At 41.2% G+C, this 21069-nt stretch overlaps 1 protein-coding gene across 1 annotated transcript in view; it reads right to left on the minus strand.

The window, feature by feature from the left end:
• Window positions 1-1095: 1095 nt before the first annotated feature.
• Window positions 1096-21069, minus strand: part of LOC129734856 (BDNF/NT-3 growth factors receptor-like) — a 248530-nt gene continuing 228556 nt past the window's right edge. The window contains exons 16-17 of the mRNA XM_055700189.1: window positions 6880-7038; window positions 1096-6050 (exon numbers count right to left, since the gene is read on the minus strand). Coding sequence (XP_055556164.1) covers window positions 5865-6050; window positions 6880-7038 — 345 coding nt within the window. The 3' untranslated portion in view covers window positions 1096-5864. The remainder of the gene's footprint in view (window positions 6051-6879; window positions 7039-21069) is intronic.

The following is a 21069-nucleotide window of genomic DNA, read 5'->3' on the forward strand; positions in this document are numbered from 1 at the left end:
GCAATTCAAGGAGGATGTGCCAGGAATCTGCAAATTCTGGACAGCATTCAGGGTGACAGAGAGAAGGTCAGAAGCATGCCTGGGAGCTGAGGTGTCAAAGGCAGGAGGCATCTCTTCACATGTTCCTAGCACCGGTCAGTTTGGTTACCTGAGCAAGATAAATGAGTGAAAGGTGATGTGAATGTGTATGTCTCCAAGGAGTATTTATGTAGTCTCTGGAACAATGCAGATTGACTCTTCTTATGTGAGAAGATTTAATTAATGCAATAAAACCAGGACAGATAGGTATTTCAATGTTTTAATTTCAAGATCATTAAAACAATAAAACTATGTCACTGGGTGATTTATTAGTTGCCATGTCAAGCAAAGTCTAGATGGGCTCTAGCAGAGAGGAGGTAATTGGCTGGGTCTAGGGAGCTGGAGGTGAGACCCAGTCCTGGCTCCTCTGTTACAGGCTGGGGACAAGATGAGCAGCTGCAGAAGGCAGCTGGGAAAGGGCCAAGAAGAAGAGATGGGGGCAGCCTAGACATCACCCCTCTTTGTTTGGCTACTGAAGATGGGCTGCCACAAGTGGTGATGAGCAGCATCTCCCAGAGAATGGATCTGCCCCAGTACAGAGACTTCTTCATCATTAAATCAATTTTGAAATTTGTTGAACCTTAGCAGAAGCTCAGGAGCAGGACCTGTATTGAATATCCCCTACCAGCCTTTTTAGTGTTTCACAATTCTCTATGGATTTTATACAGAAGGTGCAGAAAGAGCTGATAGGCCTTTGACTCTTATTAGGCTGTGGAAGGCCCTGTTGCTGAACAGCAAAGGGGACTATGCTTGGCTGCTGCATGTTGTGCACATTGAAGGAGAAACAAGTGGCCTTAAGTTATTTGCAAAGCCAGCTCTCCAAATGAATAAGTGTTCAAATAGGATCTTAATTTTCGAGAAAAAAGAAATAAAAATTAAGAAAAGAGCCTAACAGATTACATTAAAATCGGATATTTATTTTCCTATTATTTTTATGGAACTCTTCTTTCCTCACCTAGGAATTCAGTGATCTGGCTTTTATTCAGGGTTTTAGAGTGGAAATATATAATGCTTCTAAGCATACTAAACTATATCTTAATTTCAACCTTTTCAGAAGGAATGGAGGTGAACAAAGACATTAAAACAAAAAATAAAATAGCACACAGCCCTTCATGAAAATTGTATGTCTTTTAAAGTAATCATTGAATCTTTCTTTTGAATTACATTGTTTATTGTAAGACATCATTTTTATTAAATACACTATAACACAAGAAACTTTCCATGTCATGTCAAGAGAAGCTGGTCACATGATTCAGAAACAAAACTTTTAACACTGATACATAGGCATCACTTCAAAATCAGCCTTGCTATAGCAAACTGCAAAATGAGAACCACTAAATATTTGCACAGAGACATCACATAAGAAAAGAAAAAGACAAAGGAAAGTAGAAAGATAGCACTACACACCAGGTCACAGTTTGGTGACAATATGGAGATCTATATTTATATGTAGATATGTCTATCTGTCTCAGGTGACAAAGCAAGAGAGATTTAGAAATATATGTATATACATAAAGTATAGGTGAAGTGCAGGGCTGGGACAAATATTTCATAATTGATTCTATATCTATTGGTGATGTAATTGAACACCAGTGTTGAATTAAATTTCTTGTGTATATAAAACATTCTTAGCTGGTTTTCATTAAGTTGCAGAATGATACATATAAGCTGCAAGAGGCCTCTGTAAAGATTTGATTTGATCTCTGTTTTCTTACATATATCTATCAAAAAGCCCCACTACTAGCAGCTTCTATTATCCTTGCTCAAAGTAATCAGTGTTTATAAAACACTAGCCGGTTGTCACTCAGTCTTCTACAAGCAAACAAAAAAACCCACCAACCTGTAGACCTGGTCTAGAATGCATAGATGGTAAAATAATGTACTTAGAATTTCCTTTTCCTTCTCCTGAAATATCTTTAAAAGATGGCAAAATAGTCACTCTGTTGTTGTGAAATTCACAATGTTTTCCTGAAACATGTGCACTTTTAATTTTTGCTTCATATTTGTGATTAATTATAGTAACACACCCGCCCATCCCACAAAAAAACAAGCCAAAAGTATTCTAACTAAGGCTTTTGATTTAAAGCAGCACTGGTTCATACCAGCCCTGACAAGAAAATACAACTTCCTGTGCTATCAAAACCTTCATGTTTTATTAGAAACCCTGATTTGTTCCCCTGCACTTGCCTCAATATAGCAGCATTTGAATTAATTTTCAGGCTGCAACAACTCAGAGATAGTCTTGTTCTAACACATTCCCGTTGTACCTTAGTCATTCAGTGACCTGATCATTTTATTGGGTTATTTCTTTTATTTTCAAAGTGTTTTGTAAAAGTCTACATCAGCCACAACAGAAACAATCTCTCAAAAAGATGTGGGTGAGGGGGAGAGAGAGAGAAAGAGCATGCAAATGCTGCTATTATTACTGCTGAATTTTGGTATTCTCACCATTGTCCTGCAGGTAGTGCTGCAGTCTGAATAGTCCTGGAATTATTTTGTTATTACATACAATTATAAAATGCTAGTGAAGCTGCACTGTTATTCTAGGACAATAAAAAAAGCAATAGCACAAACCTGAAAATGACAATAAATCAAACTGCTTTTGGAGCTTAGATCATTTCCTTGTGAGAAATCAGCAAGTCAGATGGGAATGGAAGAAAAGTTTTTAAGCAGTCATTTTGGGGAAAAAAGTGCTTGTTATATCTCTTGCATTTTAGCACTTTCTCTGCTGCACACCAGTCTAAAAAGTTGAATTTCACAAACATAGAAAAATATTTTTTTTCTTTTTTTATTTCGGTCATTTAGCAGACTTTTAATAGCACTAATTATAATTTGCAGTAATGTAGATGTATGTAAATTTATACATATATATTACCTTTTAATGAAAAAAGTAAAATATATATAACTACAGTTAATAGCTTGTCTACTCTGATTATGCCTTTTATGTATGATGAAGAAGAGTAATGATATAGCTTAAGGTTATCCATACTGGTGGCTTTGTTGAACATTTGGTCCTTTAGAGCAGGGGTCCTCAAACTCTTTAAACAGGGGGCCAGCGCATGGATGAAGTGGCAGGCAGTCATCTGCGGCTGCTTGGTTTCCCCCCCAACCCCCGGCGGGGGGGGGCGGGGGGTTTTGTAAATACTGGGGGCCAGATTGAGGACCCTGGGGGGCTGTATCCAGCCCACGAGCCGTAGTTTGAGGACCCCTGCTTTAGAGGTTTAACATACTGCTACATTATTGCACAATATGTTGTAACATTAGCTAGTCTCTAAAATGACTCATAGTCATTAGTCATAGTCATAGTAAATAAAAAATAAGATGCTGCTAAAGCACAATTTCAGGGGTTTGGTTTTTGTTGGTTTTTTGGAGTATACATTCTTTCAGTACTTGCAAAATCCACGTGTTTGATTTCAATGTTAGAGCCTACATTGCAACAGAAGCATCTCAATGCCTTTTTCTTAAGCTCATAAGAAACTAAAAATACAGCAGGCAGAAGCTTAACACCTCCCATTCCATCACCTGCAACCCTTTCCTACTGCACAGTATTAGCAGACTATGACACCTTCTTTTTCCACTGCTGTTATGTTGAAAATTATGTGCAAATTCCTTTATAACATAAAAATCAGATTCTCAAGAGAATGGGTTTCGCTGGATGCTCAGTCTTTATCTAGCTTTCTATGTGAACTAGCTTTCTATGTGAACTTTTAAGACAGTCTAGTAAAATTTTAAGGCTGATTTTGCTGGAATTTTTCTTAGACTTTATGTGTGTTTCCAGTTCAGTACTGGTTAAAAAAATAACATCTAGTTTATTAAAGGAAAACTGAGTATGGCTTTACAGCTATATTCTCATGTTTATTTGTAATGCTGCCTTTTTAATGACATTGAGAAGGGTAAAAATGTACCACTGTCCTGTGAACTGTTTTCTTTTGAAAATGTTCAAAATGTTTATGAGCTATCTCTAAAAGCTTCTGAAGGAACAAGCTAAAGTGCCTCAATAAATAATATATACAAGTAATTTATATATTAAGAATATTATGGGAACATTTGCAAAATTAAAATGTTTAATTTATTAAATATAATACTCTCAACACAAAGATGAAGGACTATTTTGATCTGGCTCATGTCAATAAGAAAAAACAAAGAGAAAAAGAAAAGAAAGATCACTTTTTTTGCAGCAATGCCCACTCACAGAGGGAGGCAAAAGTCTTGAGGACTAGGTAAGGTAGGTTTTCATTTGTAAGAAATCATATTAAAAATAATCCTACCTCTGAATTTGAAATCTTCAACTTCCAGTTTGAAAACCAAGATATACCCATGCATTTGTCATCAACACAGTGGCCATGCAAATGCTGTACATGTACAATGTCCATCCAATCAAAAACAAATAATTTTTTTAAAGTGGATATTGGGAATGACAGCACTAGCATTGACACAAATATGGTGCTGAATTCAGGGTCTTTGCACTCTGAATAGTAAGCTGTAATCTCAATGTCATTTATTTTGTCCAGGGATCTTAATCTATCCCCCACCGTGGCTTAAACATAACCAGTGATCTCTGTGCTTTAGATTATTCATGTAATATCAGTCTATTGTAATTGTGTCCTCCATTAGCCCCTTTAATGAAATATAAGTTAATGTTATTATGAGTTAGCTATATGAGGTTTATATATATGAGTTAGTACAAGGGTGTACTACAAGATGAAAGTTTATTTTCTGCACAAAGGGCATTAATCAACAAATACCATGCAGTTTTGCTTGCACAGTTAAAAAATATTGAGGAAGGAAGGAGTATGCTGCTGGACAAGCACCATATAAGATACACCTACCCCAGCATCTATAGCGTACCCTATCTTAACAAAATCCTTAGTTTAAACACTTGATCCTGAAATTAATCCTGTACATTAATAAGCCTAGCTTCAGCCTTTATTACCAAAGACTAGCTGGAGAACATTTTTATACCAGTGGCATGCCAATATCCTACCAGAAGACAAAATAAGGGCATGTGTTTTGTTCATCATTTTGTAGCATAATTGTGTGCAGTGCAGACAATATCTTTTTCCCTTTTATCATAGACTTGTATCTGGCAATGAAAAATGCTGGCCATGCACCTCCTTGAACAATCCCTTTACTCCTCAGAAAGACTATCCAAGGAAAGTGCTAAACCATCTCTTGCCTTCCATCAAATTGTTTGTGATTTTTTTAGTGGCTTTGGATGCCATCTGATCCCATGGTTCTTTCAGACATTGGGTCACATAAGTGCTCTTCTCATTCCATCTAGCTTTGTGTCTGCAAGAAATATGCTTCATGTAAAGAACATTAGTCTTTTTCTACCCATATGCTGAAGCAAAAAAACTGAGGTGAATACAAAGAGACTCCTGGTATCTATACAGAAGAAATCACAAAGTTTGAGATAAATATATTTTTCTATTCATCCACATCAAAAGCATGAATACAACAAGCCATTGTTAGTTGCGGTGGGTTAACTGGAGAGTCTGCTGATATAACAGATCAAGTTTTTAAGGCCTTTGTCTATGCGGAGTTACAATAATGCAGAAACCAAATTGATTAGAGGAAAAATGATAGAAACTGAGAGTGAAGATATGCTTCAGCAATGTCTAAAAAGTCAGTACTGTGTCTATAGATGTGTACATTGCTTGCCTTTTGAAAGCTTCTTCATATCTTTGTCATTAGTACTGTCAAAGTTAAGAACACATTTTAATGGAGTTCAGTGGCAGTTGAATACATTCATTCACGCAGATCATAAGAAGAAATGCTAGGATATTTTAGCCTAAAATATCCAGGTAAACTGGAGATGCCTTAGCCAAATTCTGGAGGAGGGAATGTATTTCTTTGATGTTGAGCCTCATGTGAGGGTCTCTTTGCCAACAGCCCAGCATCAACTCATATACTTCCTTGGGGCATGTGCGAGGTCGCTGCAGCACTCTGCCTTGAGTGATGCACTCAATCACCTACAAGAAATCACAAGGAAAGGATCAGTGTAGCCATTCCAATTACATAGGCCTCACCCATGGAAGAGCTAGCTGCTAATAGCCACAGCAGCCTCACTGGTGGAAGTCACCTGGCCACCTCTGCAGAAGAGCTGCATTTCTAGGTAGATGTACAGGTAGTGGGATATGATATGGAAAAATCACCATAACGTAGGATGTCAAGGAGCAATATCTGATGTAATGTGATGTTGTGTTAACCTGTGTTATCCCTTGCATTCATGAGGGAACAGTGGTAAGCAAGCAATATCATACCTGCCCTATATGTGTATAAATCTCACCTCATCTCAGAAGCAAGCAGTTTCAATCGTCTCACATAGAGCACCTCTCCCTCCCTCCTTATGCTTTATGAGTACCACCATGGCTAATTTGTGGAAAGGGATTACTTTTGATTTCCCAGGTATGAAGAGATTTCCATATTCCTTCAGTCTATTCAAGAATGTTTTAGAACAACTACTTTGTGACGATGACATTTCCTGATATGTAACTGAAATCACCCAATGCCAGTTTGGGAGACAGGTAAGCTCCTTTTTATTGCCTCGTGGTCACCCAGAGCAGACTATCCTATACAAAGGAAGAAGGTATGTCCCAACTTAGTATAGTCCTACTTCCATCCATCTGAGAAAAGGGTGAAAAAGAATTTCAACCACAAAGTTTGTGACAATACCATAATTATATGATATCAGGGTAATTGCTTCTACTAAATAAATTTACTGTTGTCCTTTCCCCAGAGAAGCCATGCCACCAGTTAAAATGCCGCCCTCTATGTTATTTGAAAATATAATACACACACCTCATTGTTTGAGAGCTGATACCATGGCTGTTTGCCATAGGTAAATATTTCCCATAATATGACCCCCAGGCTCCAGACATCGCTTTCTGTGGTGAACTTTCTGTACATGATACTTTCTGGAGGCATCCAACGAATAGGCAGCATTGTGTGACCTCCAACCTGAGGGGAAAAATAAAGAAAGAGTTAGAAATAATTCCTCTAGACCTCCAGGAAGAGTATTGAGATGCTAAGCCAGGGAAATCCACATTTTCTTTTTTCCCATCTGCTGCCATTCACTTTAAAGAGCTCATAAGAACTAGGGAGCTGTGATCCAACCTCCTCTCTCCCAAATGGTGATCACTGCCATGATAGATTTCTCAATAGAATCTCCAAATAAATTGTTTCTGAATTATAAACTAATCTTCTACATTTATTTTGTACCCCCTACACAAGGAACTGAATGCTTTATAAAAATATTAACTAAACCTATCAATCCATTAGAAATTAGTCTGGTATTACTCTCAATCTTAAGGCTGAGAAAATTGTAAAAGATTCATGCAATGAAATCTACCAGATATCAGCTGAGATCCATAAAGACACAGTAACTGCATGACACAAAAGCATCAGGATCTATATGGTTTAATCTATTAATTATGAAAGAATTAAAGCAATGCTACTGTCTGTAGGTAATTTCCAAAGTTAACCAATGCATCAAATTTTGTTCGAAATTAACTACCCAGTTCTACACAGCTTTCCAAATTTTCAGTCCTTTGGATATATACACTTGATAATCATTAACTTACAAGACATGGACTCTGTGCCTCAAATCATCACATGTTGAATTCCCCAGGCATCTTTTCCTGAATTAATGCCTTTCTGAAAGTCTTGAAATTTCCCCAAAATGCTATACTTTTAAAAAATTGAGTTACTTAAGCTGAATGTAAATAAAAAATATAAATTAATAAACTCTTGCTTTTCATTCTAGTTTCTAAACAACTTACTGTTCCTAATATGTTCTGACTAGATCACATAAATGAATAAATCCACTCAAGTACTTTTAAAATAGTCTAACCAGCTAAGCTAGAATAGAAGAGCTCAGTTGGAAGGGACCTACACTGATCATCTAGTCCAGCTGCATGACCACTTCAGGGCTGATCAAAAGTTAAAGCATGTTATTAAGGGCATTGCCCAAATGCCTCTTAAACACTGACAGACTTGGGGCATCAATCACCTCTCTAGGGAGCCTGTTTCAGTGTTTGACCAGCCTCTTGGTAAAGAAATGTTTCCTAATGTCAAGTCTGAACATCCCCTGACACAGCCTTGAACTATTCCCATATGTCCTGTCGCTGAATATCAGGGAGAAGAGATCAGCACTTCTGCCTCTACCTCCCCTTCTCAGGAAGCTGTAGAGAGTAATGAGATTGCCCCTCATTCTCCTTTTCTCTAAACTAGACAAACCCAGAGTCATCAGCTGCTCCTCATAGAATATGCCAGGGGTCCTCAAACTTTTTAAACAGGGGGCCAGCGCGCAGATGAAGTGGCAGGAGGTCATCTGCGGCTGCTTGGTTTCCCCCCCCAACCCCCGGTGTGTGTGTGTGTGTGTGTTCTGTAAATACCAGGGGCTGGACTGAGGACCCTGGGGGGCTGTATCCGGCCCGTGGGCCGTAGTTTGAGGACCCCTGGGATATGCTTTCCAGCCCTTTCACCAGCCTCTGTACCTTACACATCCAAGTACCTTAACATCCTTCTTAAATTATGGAGCCCAGAACTGCACACAGTACTCAAAGTGAGGTCACACTAACACTAAATAGAGCAGGATAATGAACTCTTTTTGGCCTGCTGGTTATGCTGCGATTAATTCACCCCAGAATGCAGTTTGCCCTATGGCTGCCAGGGCACGCTGCTGACTCCTATTGAGCCTGCTGTCAACCAGCACCCCCAGATCCCTTTCTGCAGGGCTGATCTCCAGCTACTCCTCTCCTGATCTATACTTGTGCCTGGCATTACTCCCACAACAGGTGCAGAATCTGGCTTTTGTTCTTGTTAAATTTTATGCCATTAACAATTGCCCAATGCTCCAGTCTATCTAGATCCCTCTGCAAGGCCTCTCATCCCTCAAGAGAGTCACCAGCACCTCCCAGTTTAGTATCATCAACAAACTTGCTAATGGTCCATTCAACTCCTGCATCCAGATCATTGATAAAAATATTGAACAGAACTGGTCCTAGAATTGAGTCCTGACGAACACCGCTGGTGACTGGTCACCAGCCAGATGTAGCCCCATTCACTACAACACTTTGAGCCCTGCCCTTCAGCCAGGTCTTCACCCAGCACACCGTGAACCTCCTCATCCCACAGTTGTACAGCTTGTCCAGAAGGATGCTGTGAGGGACAGTATCAAAAGCCTTCCTAAAATCCAGAAAAACTACATCCAACCGCCTTCCCTTCATCCACTAGGCAGATGACCTTATCGTAGAAGGATATCAGATTAATTATAAAAGGACTTTGTGAACCCATGTTGACTGTGCTGATGATTGCATTATTCTTTAAATGCCTTTCAGCAGTACCCAGTATGATCCTCTCCATAATTTTTCCAAGTACTAAGATGAGACTAACAGTTCTGTAGCTTCCTGGGTCTTCCCTCATGCCCTTCTTGTAAATTGGAATACTGTTGATTAGCTTCCAGTCAGCAGGGACCTCCCCAGACTCCCAAGACTTTTGGTAGATGATCAAGAGGGGTCCTGCTGTAACATCTGCTGGCTCCTTCAGTACTCTGGGATGAATCCCATCAGGCCCCATGGAGTTGTGAACATTCAGCTGATACAGCTGGTTCCTTACAATTTCAGTGTCCACAAATGGAAAGTCATTGTTACCACAGTTGTGGTCCCTCCAACTCAGAGAACCGGGCAGCCCAAGGTCTATCAGTATTATTAAAGGCTGAGGCAAAAACACATTGAATGCCTCTGCTTTTTCTTCATCCCTAAATGTCAGTGCTAAAGTTTAACCCCAGCTGGCAACCAAGCACCTCGTAGCCACTCACTCACTTCCCCTCAAACAGAAGGATGGGGAGGAGAAATGGAAAGGAATGTAAAACATGAGGGTTGAGATAAGAACAATTTAATAGGTAAAGCAAAAGCTGCGCATGCAAGCAATGCAAAATAAGGAATTCATTCATTGCTTCCCATGGGCAGGCTGGTGTTTGGCCATCCCCAGGAAGGCAGGGCTCCATCACGTGCAATGGTTACTTGGGAAGACAAACACCATAATGCCAGATGTCCCCCCTTCCTTCTTCTTCCCCCAGTTTATATACTCAGCATGGTGTCATATGGTATGGAATACCTCTTTGGCTAGTTTGGGTCAGCTGTCCTGGCTGTGTCCCCTCCCAGTTTCTGTTCCCCTCCAGCCCTCTTGCTGGCAGGGCCCAAGAAACTGAAGTGTCCTTGACTTAGTATAAACATCACCCAGCAATGACTAAAACCATCAGTGACTTATCAACATTTTTCTCACACCAGATCCAAAACACAGCACTGTACTACTAAGAAGAAAATTAACTCTATCCCAGCTGAAACCAGGTGACTGTCTTCAACAATATTGGTTCTATGTTTTCCTTGCACCTCCTCTTGCTATTAACATACTTTTAAAAAGCCTTTCTTGTTTTCTGACACAACACTGGCCAGTTTCAACTCTAATTGAGCTTTGGACTTTTGTGTCTTCTCCCTGCATGTACCAACCACGTCTCTGTAATCTTCCTGCAAAGCCTGACCTTCCTTCTATTGATCATACAATTTCTTTTGTCTCCTGAGATCCAAGACGAGCTCCCTATTCAGCCAAGCTGGTCTTCTGCCCCGCTTGCTTGACTTATGATACAATAGGATTGCCTTTGTGTAGGACAAGGCCTCAAGGACAAGAGTCCAAGTACTGATAGCCTGATGAATAGAGACTTGTTAGAACTTGTAGGGCACAAGCCCTGGGAGCAAAGGAACAAGCTAACTGCAGGCCCCTGAGCCGGCACAGTTAAGGAGGCAACCAGACGGACAGAGAAACGAGTAGCCAGATAAGGGAACAGATGGCGCCAATATGTAATTAAGAAAGCCGCGTAGAAAGAAACTCCCTAACCTTGGAATAAAAATTATTGCTAGGTCAAGATAAACTAGTAAGTATCTATTGTTCTAACGGTGTGCCTTAAAAATTAACCAATTAGTGTTTTTTACGCTTAAGATTTAACCAATCAGTGTGTAATATGTAGAAGGTAGAAACATATATAATTGTAAGAAAATCACTAATAAATGGACATTTGCTTGCATCAAGCTGCGTCCCGTCTCTTCATTCGCCGCAAATTGGTGACCCCGACGTGATACGTTTAAGGATCTAACGTGAAGGGCTCTCGAATCGCCTATCTGAGCGACATGCAGCGAATCCCACAGAACTTTGAATGATCTGCTGAAAGGAAGCAGGAGCTGGCTGGCCATAAATCCCTCTGGAGTTGAGAGGTGAGCTGTGGGAAATCTGTAACGGGGAATCAGGCTTCGTCCCCAGAAAGAGACGTATATATCTAGTCAGATCAGGGAGTCCGTGCCTCAGTCTCCTCAAATGGTGACCCCTATGGTGGTGTTCCGAAGCCTTGGAAGAATAAGGACGGAAAAAAGACAGCTCGTGGAAGAGGGCTGCGTTCCGGAGGAGACGGCTTGGCTGAACGAGTGTCTTGCTGTCTGGACCAGGCGGACAACCTAAACCCCGAGGATAACGCCTGTATGCATCGAGACAGGTGAGCAGCCAAGAAACCTTAGAGATTTTAAATATTTGAAGAAATTTTAAGAAGCTTTAGAAACCTGTACTCATTGAGACAGGCGAGCAGTCAAGAAACTTTAGAGACTTTGAAAGAAATTAAAGCGGTCAGCAGACAATTGTATGATGCTGCCGCAGAGGGGAACTCCGTGTCGGGAATGCATTTAGCACCTTGGTGGCAAATTCTGACTACTCTTTGCCAAGTGTGGACTAATTCTACTAACGGTGCTAAACCAGAGGAAGCTGTAAATTCCACCGACAGCGTGACTCTTCTCAAGACACTGTCAGCGATGGCGATTCCGTCCACACCTCCTCTGCCCCCAAAGCTTCTGTCACTGACTGCAGCGACCCTCACAACACAGGACCAAGCACGGGAACAGGACAACTCAGACAATGATTTTATTGACACTGATAAACCTGTAAGAAACTATGGAATAGGGTATTGTTTATTAAGATTTATGTTAAGCCCAATGTAAAGATTAGGCAACAAAAGATAAGATAACCGCCAGGTGTCCAGGATGCCGCTTGTGAAAGATAAGATAACCGCCAGGTGTCCAGGATGCTGCTTGTGCATATGAATGAAGGGTCAACACCTCCACTACTTCATGAACACGAAAGTAAAAAAAAAGGTATAAAAAGGGACTGTTTGAACTGCTCAGGACGGCAGTTGGCGGAGCGCAGACTCCCCTGTCGTCCAGCGCTGTTTTTGCTCGTATTCTACTTGCTGTAATTAATAAAAATTTTAATTGGATTATGATCTATTGTGGTCTCAATTTATAACAATTCTGGTGCTGTGACTCGGATAAGGAACGGTGGGCTTTGGTCCTCCGGGGAGGCGCCCCGCGACATTTCGCGGCCCCGCGACCAACAGCTTACTCCAACCTTACCGACGAACCTAAATTCTAGAATAATGAGCAAAGGAGAAACCGGTAAAATCCCATAAAATTCTGTGCACGGGAGTCCGGACGAAGACGCAGGACGCGTAAGTATATTGCGAATTTGTTCGCGGGTTTGCCGTTCGGGCGGGATTGGGTTTCCTGGAATATAACGAGTGAGAGGTTCGATATACTGAACCAAGCGAGTGCGGACTCTTAAGTACTGCGTCTCCCATCTCCCGCGAGGGACTGGGCCAGGAACAAGGGGAGCGAGTGAGTGTATGTTTGTGGATATTCCAGAAGATGGGGGCGAAGGGCAGCAAGCCTTCGACTCCCATGGGAAGGGTACCCACTGTACCTAAGAATACCCCTCTGGCATATATCTTAGACAATTGGAGATATTTCCCTGGAACCCTAGGGAAAGATAAGCAGAAGATGATAGAATATTGTACTAAGATATGGGGAGGGAAGAAGATTTCTAAAAATGTCTTTTGGCCAGTCTATGGGTCAGAAGAAGATTGGGTAAGACAGCAATTAAACCTCTGGGTTAATAATAAAAAAAAAAACAACCCCTTAACCCAGAGGAGAGTCAATATGCGGAAGTGTGGCTAGAAAGACCGGGAGCTAGACTTTACCTGCTGAATGAAATAGAAATTAAACAACGAAAAAAAGAAGGAAGAGTTAGACGAAACCCTTCTAACCCCCCCTCCTTACATTCCTCCTCCTGCTCCCGCAGCCCCTCCAGAGGTCCCCAGAGAGCCCACTCCCCCACCAGAGTCGGAACAAGGGTCTCCCCCTCTTCCTAGACGCGTAACTAGAAGTCAAAAAGGGGCAGCTCAGATGTACCCCCTAAGGGAAATACCCATGGGGGGACCTCAACCTGTCATCGGATATATTTCCGTACCCCTAAACTCGGCTGACCTACGAGATTTTAAAAGAACCAAGATGGGAAACTTAATTGAGGACCCACTTGGAGTGGCAGAAAGATTAAATCAATTTTTGAAATGGCCACTTCAAAGACCTAATTGGGATAATCAGGATCCGGTGCATAGAACTCATATGCAGGACCTGAGAACTATAGTAATTCAGGGAATTAGAGAAGCAGTACCCTGTGGCCAGAATATCAATAAAGCATTTAATGAAATGCAAAAGAAAGACGAAAGCCCTACTGAGTGGCTGGAACGACTGAGGAAAGCCCTTCAGCTGTACTCTGGGGTAAATCCAGACGACCCTTTAGGGTAAGCGCTCCTCAAAACTCAGTTTGTGGCAAAATCATGGGAAGATATCAGAAAGAATATTGAAAAGTTAGAAGACTGGCAGAATAGAGGGTTGGATGAATTATTGAGGGAAGCTCAGAAAGTCTACGTAAGGCGGGAAGAAGAGAGCAGCAAGCGACAAGTAAAAATGATGGTAGCAGCGGTCAGAGAGGACCGCAAAGGGCGGACTGGTGAACACAGGTCTGCTGGAACGAAACAAGGGAGCGTAGTAGTAAAGAAGGAACAGAGATGTTGTTTTTACTGTGGAAAGAAGGGACATATAAAGAAGAATTGCAGAGAAAGGATCAGGGATGAGGAAATATTGAAAACGGAATAGGGACGGCCACGCGTCGCCGGAATCTCGCAAAGGCTGCAACGGCGCTGACGAAGGTATGGAGAGACAAGCGACGTACGATTCGCTCATATGCTTTTTAGAAAAGCGGAGCGTTCGGGACATAGATTGTAAAAAGGCATTACCCGGGTTATTAGCGTATGGGATAGCATCCGGGTCCCCCGCGGCAGCGGCGATCGGCGGCGCAGCCAGGCAGGCCCCTTCCCGGCCGCGGTTTCTCTCCGAGGCGGCACCCCCCCACACCCCCCCCCCTCCGATCGGCGCCATGGCGATGCAAGCGGCCAAGCGAGCTGACATCCGGCTGCCCCCAGAGGTCAATCGGACCCTTTATATTCGGAACCTGCCGTATAAAATCACAGCGGAGGAAATGTATGATATTTTTGGGAAATACGGACCTATTCGACAAATCAGAGTTGGAAACACTCCTGAAACAAGAGGAACAGCTTAAGCTCCTTCAAGGAAAAATACGGAATTGATTACAAACCCACCAAAAAAAGTGCTTCAGATGTCCCCTACAAGAAATGGGTTTCTGCCTTGAACTATCAAACATCTCTGTGCTTAAAGAGAAGCCTTTTTGCCTTAATGGAGATAATTTATTCTGTATTCTGTATTTATGCTGTATTCTGAATGTGGAAATTGGTTGGGACTAGGAGGCTGTCTTAAAGGCATTTTGCAAACGGGATTATTATTTTTGATCATTATTGTAATAATAGTTTTTTGATCAAAACCAGCCAAAATTATTTGTAAGCATTAGGCATATCTGGAAGAGAATGCCTTTATTTGAATCAGCAGTTAAGGTGTAGTTTAGTCTGATGCTGTGGTTTTATCTGCTTCTGGTGAATTCTTGAAGTGATGAAATCAGAGATACAAGGTCTACTAAGAATTATGAGGTAATAAGGTAATAATCTAAGTAAGAGTGCTGTCTTTTATATCTACAAGTGCAATATGCTTTTATGTAGCAGAGAGAAACTTTAACAATACTGTTGCTTGAGCGAGATGTGCATGTGACAACTTGGGAAAAGGGATATCACAACTGGAGTGCAACAGTGTTTCTACGTCTGGCAGAGTGAAATCTTTCAAGACCTGAGTTTAGACAGTCTAAAATAAATTGTTAGTATTCAGAAAACCCATCTTAAGCCTCTTTTGCTTACATAGTGTTATGGAAGTCAACTGCTATTGTAGAGAAGTAATGATTTTTTAATACATATTAACGAGTACTACTATTTTACCTTGAGGCAGTTGAGTGAGAAATACTCACGTGTAGCATTTGAGGGAATGTCAGCATAAATCGCACTTACATTAAGACTGCATTTTTAATTACTGTACTCGTTAAGATTCGATGATGCCATAAGGCTAAGGCCTTTTATCACAGATCGGTTCTGAACTAAAAGGTGTGTGCACATGTAGATATGCACATTTGTGTTATTTTCCTTAATTGGCTACAAAATAATATAATTAGGTTGGGGACTAGATCTTGGGAATTTGTCTATTATACTTCTGTTTGTTAAGGAACGTGCATAACATACAGCACCCATGTAGGCTTGGCTTGTGGCACAGTTGTCAAATTTAGCATAGACATTCAGACAGATAAGCAACGTACTCTTCTTGTGTGTATCACCTACAAGCCATTATGGCTTAGTGTGTAAATCTGTATGTAACTATTGAAAAAAAACACTTATGAATGTATATAGCTTAGAACTAATTTTTTTTCCCTTTGTTAATTCTTTGATACCAATGAGGAATTCTTCAGAAAATGTATGGACTGGTTGGTTGCATAAGGGCAGTTGTTATTTGGACAGAAAATTGTTAATGGTCAGGGATTTTCCACTAAAATATTTGCAAATATTCCAAGTCAAACATCAGTTTGGTTTCTTTTGGGGTTTTGAGCTTGCATTAGTCCATGTTCAGAACTTTAAAATTACCTTTGAATTTTTTAAACTTTTTATATCACTGGAACAGAAAGAGCATCTAAATTAAAGCTTCAAGCTAACTTTATTTTTCAAGTATTTCAGGAATTATACTTCTGAACTGAGATTTTATAAGTTGGCTGTGTATTTTCCTGTGTTAAAACGCTGTTATTGAAAATGGTCAACCAAGCCTGTGTCGCCCAAAATAAAAACGGGGGAATTGTGGATAACTGGCTAGCTGAAAAGGGTCACATAGACATAGTCCAGCTGGCTGAACAAAAATGCACATCGCTCTCAGCTTATCTGAAGTAAAGCAAAAATACACTGTCTTTGGCTGTCCTTGTTACACAATAACAGGAAGATTTTGGTGGGAAAAGAATGTTGCAGGTGGGAACAGAAAACTACAGAAGAGAAACTAGGGGTGGGCTTGGTATTTAGGCAACTAACCAATAATGAGCTTAACTTTTGTAATATGTATGAGCTAATTATAAGAAGGCATAAAAGGTGACTGTAAGAGACAATAAACGAAGTCTGCTGATCACTCATATTGAGTGACTGTGTCTTCCCTCTGTCGCGACACATGGGGCGACCTCAACCTGTCATCGGATATATTTCCGTACCCCTAAACTCGGCTGACCTACGAGATTTTAAAAGAATCGAGATGGGAAACTTAATTGAGGACCCACTCGGAGTGGCAGAAAGATTAAATCAATTTTTTGGGACCAAACCTTTATACTTGGGATGAGATGTAATCTATCCTTGGTCAATTATTTACTACCGAGGAAAGAGATATGATGACAAGCAGGAATGAGACTGTGGGATGCTCAGCATGCCTAGGAACCCCAAGCAGATATTAAATGGCCACTCCAAAGACCTAATTGGGATAATCAGGATCCAGTGCATAGAACTCATATGCAGGACCTGAGAACTATAGTAATTCAGGGGATTAGGGAAGCAGTACCCCGTGGCCAGAATATCAATAAAGCATTTAATGAAATGCAAAAGAAAGATGAAAGCCCTACTGAGTGGCTGGAACGACTGAGGAAAGCCCTTCAGCTGTACTCTGGGGTAAATCCAGGCGACCCTTTAGGGTAAGCGCTCCTAAAAACTCAGTTTGTGGCAAATAGGAGAGTCAGGGGCTCTATATCTTAGGGGACCGGAGTCATCATGAGCCCTTGATAAAATTAAAAATAGGTCCCCATAAACAAGAGTTCACCTTTTTAGTAGACACTGGGGCTGAAAAATCAACTATTAAGCAAATACCTGAGGGATGTAAAGTTTCCCCTGAAAAAGTACAAGTAATTGGGGCAAAAGGAGAACCCTTTAAAGTAAGCAAAATCAAAAATGTGGTATTCGAAACTGAAAATAAATTTGGAATGGGTGAACTCTTGCTCGTCCCTGAAGCAGAATTTAATCTGTTAGGACGAGATTTAATTGTTGAATTGCAATTAGAAATTAAAATAAAAAATCAAGAGCTAACAGTGATATGGAGAAATAGTGTGAAATGGGGACAATGGACATCGATTGTGATTGTATATGTCTGCTCAAGGAATGTGGGTATGGTGACTGGTCATGGGTGCAATGTCTGGTCACATAGGCACACAGCTCTGAGGAGACAACTACAGTTTTGAGGAGACGCCTGCCCTTCTTCCTCTAACAAAGGGGCTATTTAAAAGAGAATGAGAAAAGGATGAGAGATATTCCAATGCTATCTAGAGGGAGGGAGTGCTAAGTCTCCTTGCTGGAGAAGATCGGATGGTCACAAGGACATGAATCACCTACAAACCTGCAAGACCACCACATTCCAGGCAAAGGACTGATAAGCTAATTAACATACAAAGCGGGGTTTAGGTAACAAATATGTATAGGCGTTAATTGAATATTCATTTGTTTTATTGTATAAATGTGAGATGGTTCATCATTTCGGGCATGCACGCTTGTGGAGGAGCGATCCCCCGTGCATCTGCGCGCAATAAACATACCTACTTTATAACTTTCGAGTTATAGAGTCTAATTCCGCACGTCAGTTTGGCGAGCCAGGCAGGAGGATTTCTGCTCGGCTGAGGGACCAGCTGCGGAGCGGACGCTCCTAGGCACGCCCCGGGAGATTTCCTCGGAGGAGCCTCCTCTTCTCAGCTGTTCACCCGGGAGCAGAAGAGAAACCCCTGGATCCACGGATAAAACGGTATGTTTAGAAACGGGGCGGCTGGTGAGACGCACGGAGACGTCTGGCGCGCAGCGTAGTCCCCAGGAGGAAAGGTACCTTGGGAGGGGGTTTGCTGACCAAGGGGTGGCCGCTAGCGATCTTGAGGGCAGATCGAGCAAATCCGAGGTTACTGCCATTCCTAAAAGCCCGGAGGCCTCGTGACGGAAAGCGGGGGGCGGGACGGAATAAGGCGGAATCTCACAGGAACAAGAGGGACCTCACAGCAAAAGTAAAAGGGAAACATTTGCGTAGGAAAAAGAGGAAGCTAAAAACATCCTTTAGGTTGTTTTAAGAATTGGGGAATTCCTGGAATGTAACAACTGAAATAGCGCTCTGTGTCTTGTTTGTTCTATGTGTTGTCTTGTTATATGTTCAAAACTCGGAGTTATGAAATGTATGTTGAAAAATATTAACATTCTGGTAATTCGTAGCAAATAGCGGAAAACTTAACACTCTGCTTAAGACCAGGAAAAATTGGTTTTTGTTTATTGTTTGGTTTTTGACAATTGTTCATTGAAATGCATACTTTGTGAACTGTTAGTGTTCCTAAGAGTTTGTACATAAGTGCACGGTACCGTATAACATACTGCTTGTGTGACTGCGGGCTGCCCGGAGAGTGTGAATGGTGTGATTGAGATGCGCATTTTGATTTTCCGTGTATAGCTTAATTATTTTGACTGAGTGTGAGTGCAAGAGTGCTTGAGACAGGCGTTTGAGTGCAAAACGAGTAAGAAGCTCTATCCGTGTTTCTGACCTTGGGTGGCTAAGGCGGCCGGAAAAAAAGAAAAACCAAAGTAATTCAAATTGCAAAATGGGAAATGGAAGGAGTAAGCCCTGTGAAAAATCGCCCTTGGGTTGTATATTAAAACATTGGAGTGATATTGTAGGACATGGTGGTACCGAAAATAGAAGGAAATTGGTTAAATATTGTAATCAGTGGTGGCCTTTGTATAAATTGGAGAGTGATGCGAAATGGCCTCAGGTGGAGGAACGTTAGATTATAACACTCTCCTGCAATTAATGTTGTTTCTGAGGACAGAGGGAAAATGGGATGAAGTATCATATGCAGACATGTTCTTTGTCCTCCAGGACAAACCTGAGTGGCAAAAGGACTGTGGATTGGTACGCCCTCGGGATCCTATGGTACTAGCACTAGAAAGAGTGCGGGATTAACATCACCTGATCTTTGATTGTGGCTCTAGAAAAGGATAGGAAAAAACTGAGACCTAAACTAGAAAGATGTTCTTGTTGAAATTTTTGTGTTAAAAAGTTCAGGTTGCGGTTCCTTCTGTGGAGCAACCAGAACGAAACACGTTGTAAGATATAAAAACTTGTACTGATGTATGTAAAACCTGAGGCGGGTGTGTGTGTGTGTAAGTGTTGGGGTGAGTTTGTACAAACCCCCGTACCCCCTCGAAGGTGCGACTGAATCATGCTGGGATGCATGGCAGGATGTTTTCTGTTTGCCTGCGAAGGCATGATATGTAAGAACACAGACTTAAAGCAACAAGTAGTAGATTTGCATTCAGGGTAAGAAAGAGTTAAAACAGAAGTGCTGCTGCAGAGGCAGGCTTGTGTAACCTGCAGAGCAGGAAGAGCATCTCCTGCCCCGAACCCTTCTGCTGGGGAGGAGGAGGGGTTGCTGTTGCTGACGATTGAGCAGAAGGACCTGATAATGTCACCCCAATTGCTGCAGCATTTGCAGTACAACAGGACCGGTAACGGCCCCTTTAGGGCAGGGAATGGGTATGAGGTGGAATTTCAGTGAATACAAAACCAACTTCCTTGTTAAACTTCAGTAAAAAATAAATAAATAAATAAATTTGTTACAGTTGTGGGAGCTGCTGGCCAACAGGAAAACATCCTGAAACCTTTAAAGTACAAAGTAAAAAAAAAAAAAAAACAAATAAGAATGCCAAATTCACTAAAATCTTTGTTGGCATGAGATTTATTAGAACATCTAGACGTTTAAAGAAGGGGAAATGAAATTAAAAGTTAAATATGATCAAGTAATTGAAATATTGAGCTTATCTTTAATTCAACAGAAAAGAGGAAAAGAGGACCTCCCTGAAGTAAAAGAAATTTTTAACCAGGTGTATCTGAAAATAAATTCCAGGAAAGGTGAAAAATGCTTTACCTGTTACAGTAAAAATGATAAGGGGGAGGCTTGCCCAGTTCAGATAAAAACAATATCCCTTGGTCAGCAAGGCTGTGGGGATATTGGCAGAAAAAGTGAAATAAAATACACTCTGTAGTAGTTCTACTAATGTAAATCTGTGTGTTTTGCCATGACAGTGACTTGTTATGGGATGTGCAGATGAAACTGCATTGACAATGAAGTACAAGGAATAAGGTTGGTCAGGTGCCTCCTACCATAGTCAAGGGCAAGACTGGGTTGGCCTCTGTGTTTGCCACCAAGAAGAATCTTGAGCTCCGCTGCTGGCTGCAACCCAGCAGGCGTTGAGCGGTGGGAACATATGCCATGCCAGACCTTGATGTGAGGAATGGCCCCCTCTGTTATAAGAGGGTCATCCAGGAAAAAGAACATAAGGTGGCCCATAGAGGCACTGATTTGGAAATTGGAAACTGCCTGGCCGACCATGAGGCCAGATGAGTAACAGAGGAGGTAGGAAAGGAGGAATTATCCTTAATACCAGACGATAAAATCCAAACTGTAAGTACAGATCAAGAGCCAAACTATTCTAAAGAAAACTTAAAGGTAATTCAGGACATGAATTATAAAATAAAATTAAGTAAGTGGACTTATTTAAGGGATGGTTGTATAGTGGTACCATCCAATTTAATATGGACCACAGCCCTATTATTAATG

Source organism: Falco cherrug (genome assembly GCF_023634085.1).
Source record: "Falco cherrug isolate bFalChe1 chromosome W unlocalized genomic scaffold, bFalChe1.pri SUPER_W_unloc_1, whole genome shotgun sequence".
Lineage (NCBI taxonomy): Eukaryota > Metazoa > Chordata > Aves > Falconiformes > Falconidae > Falco > Falco cherrug.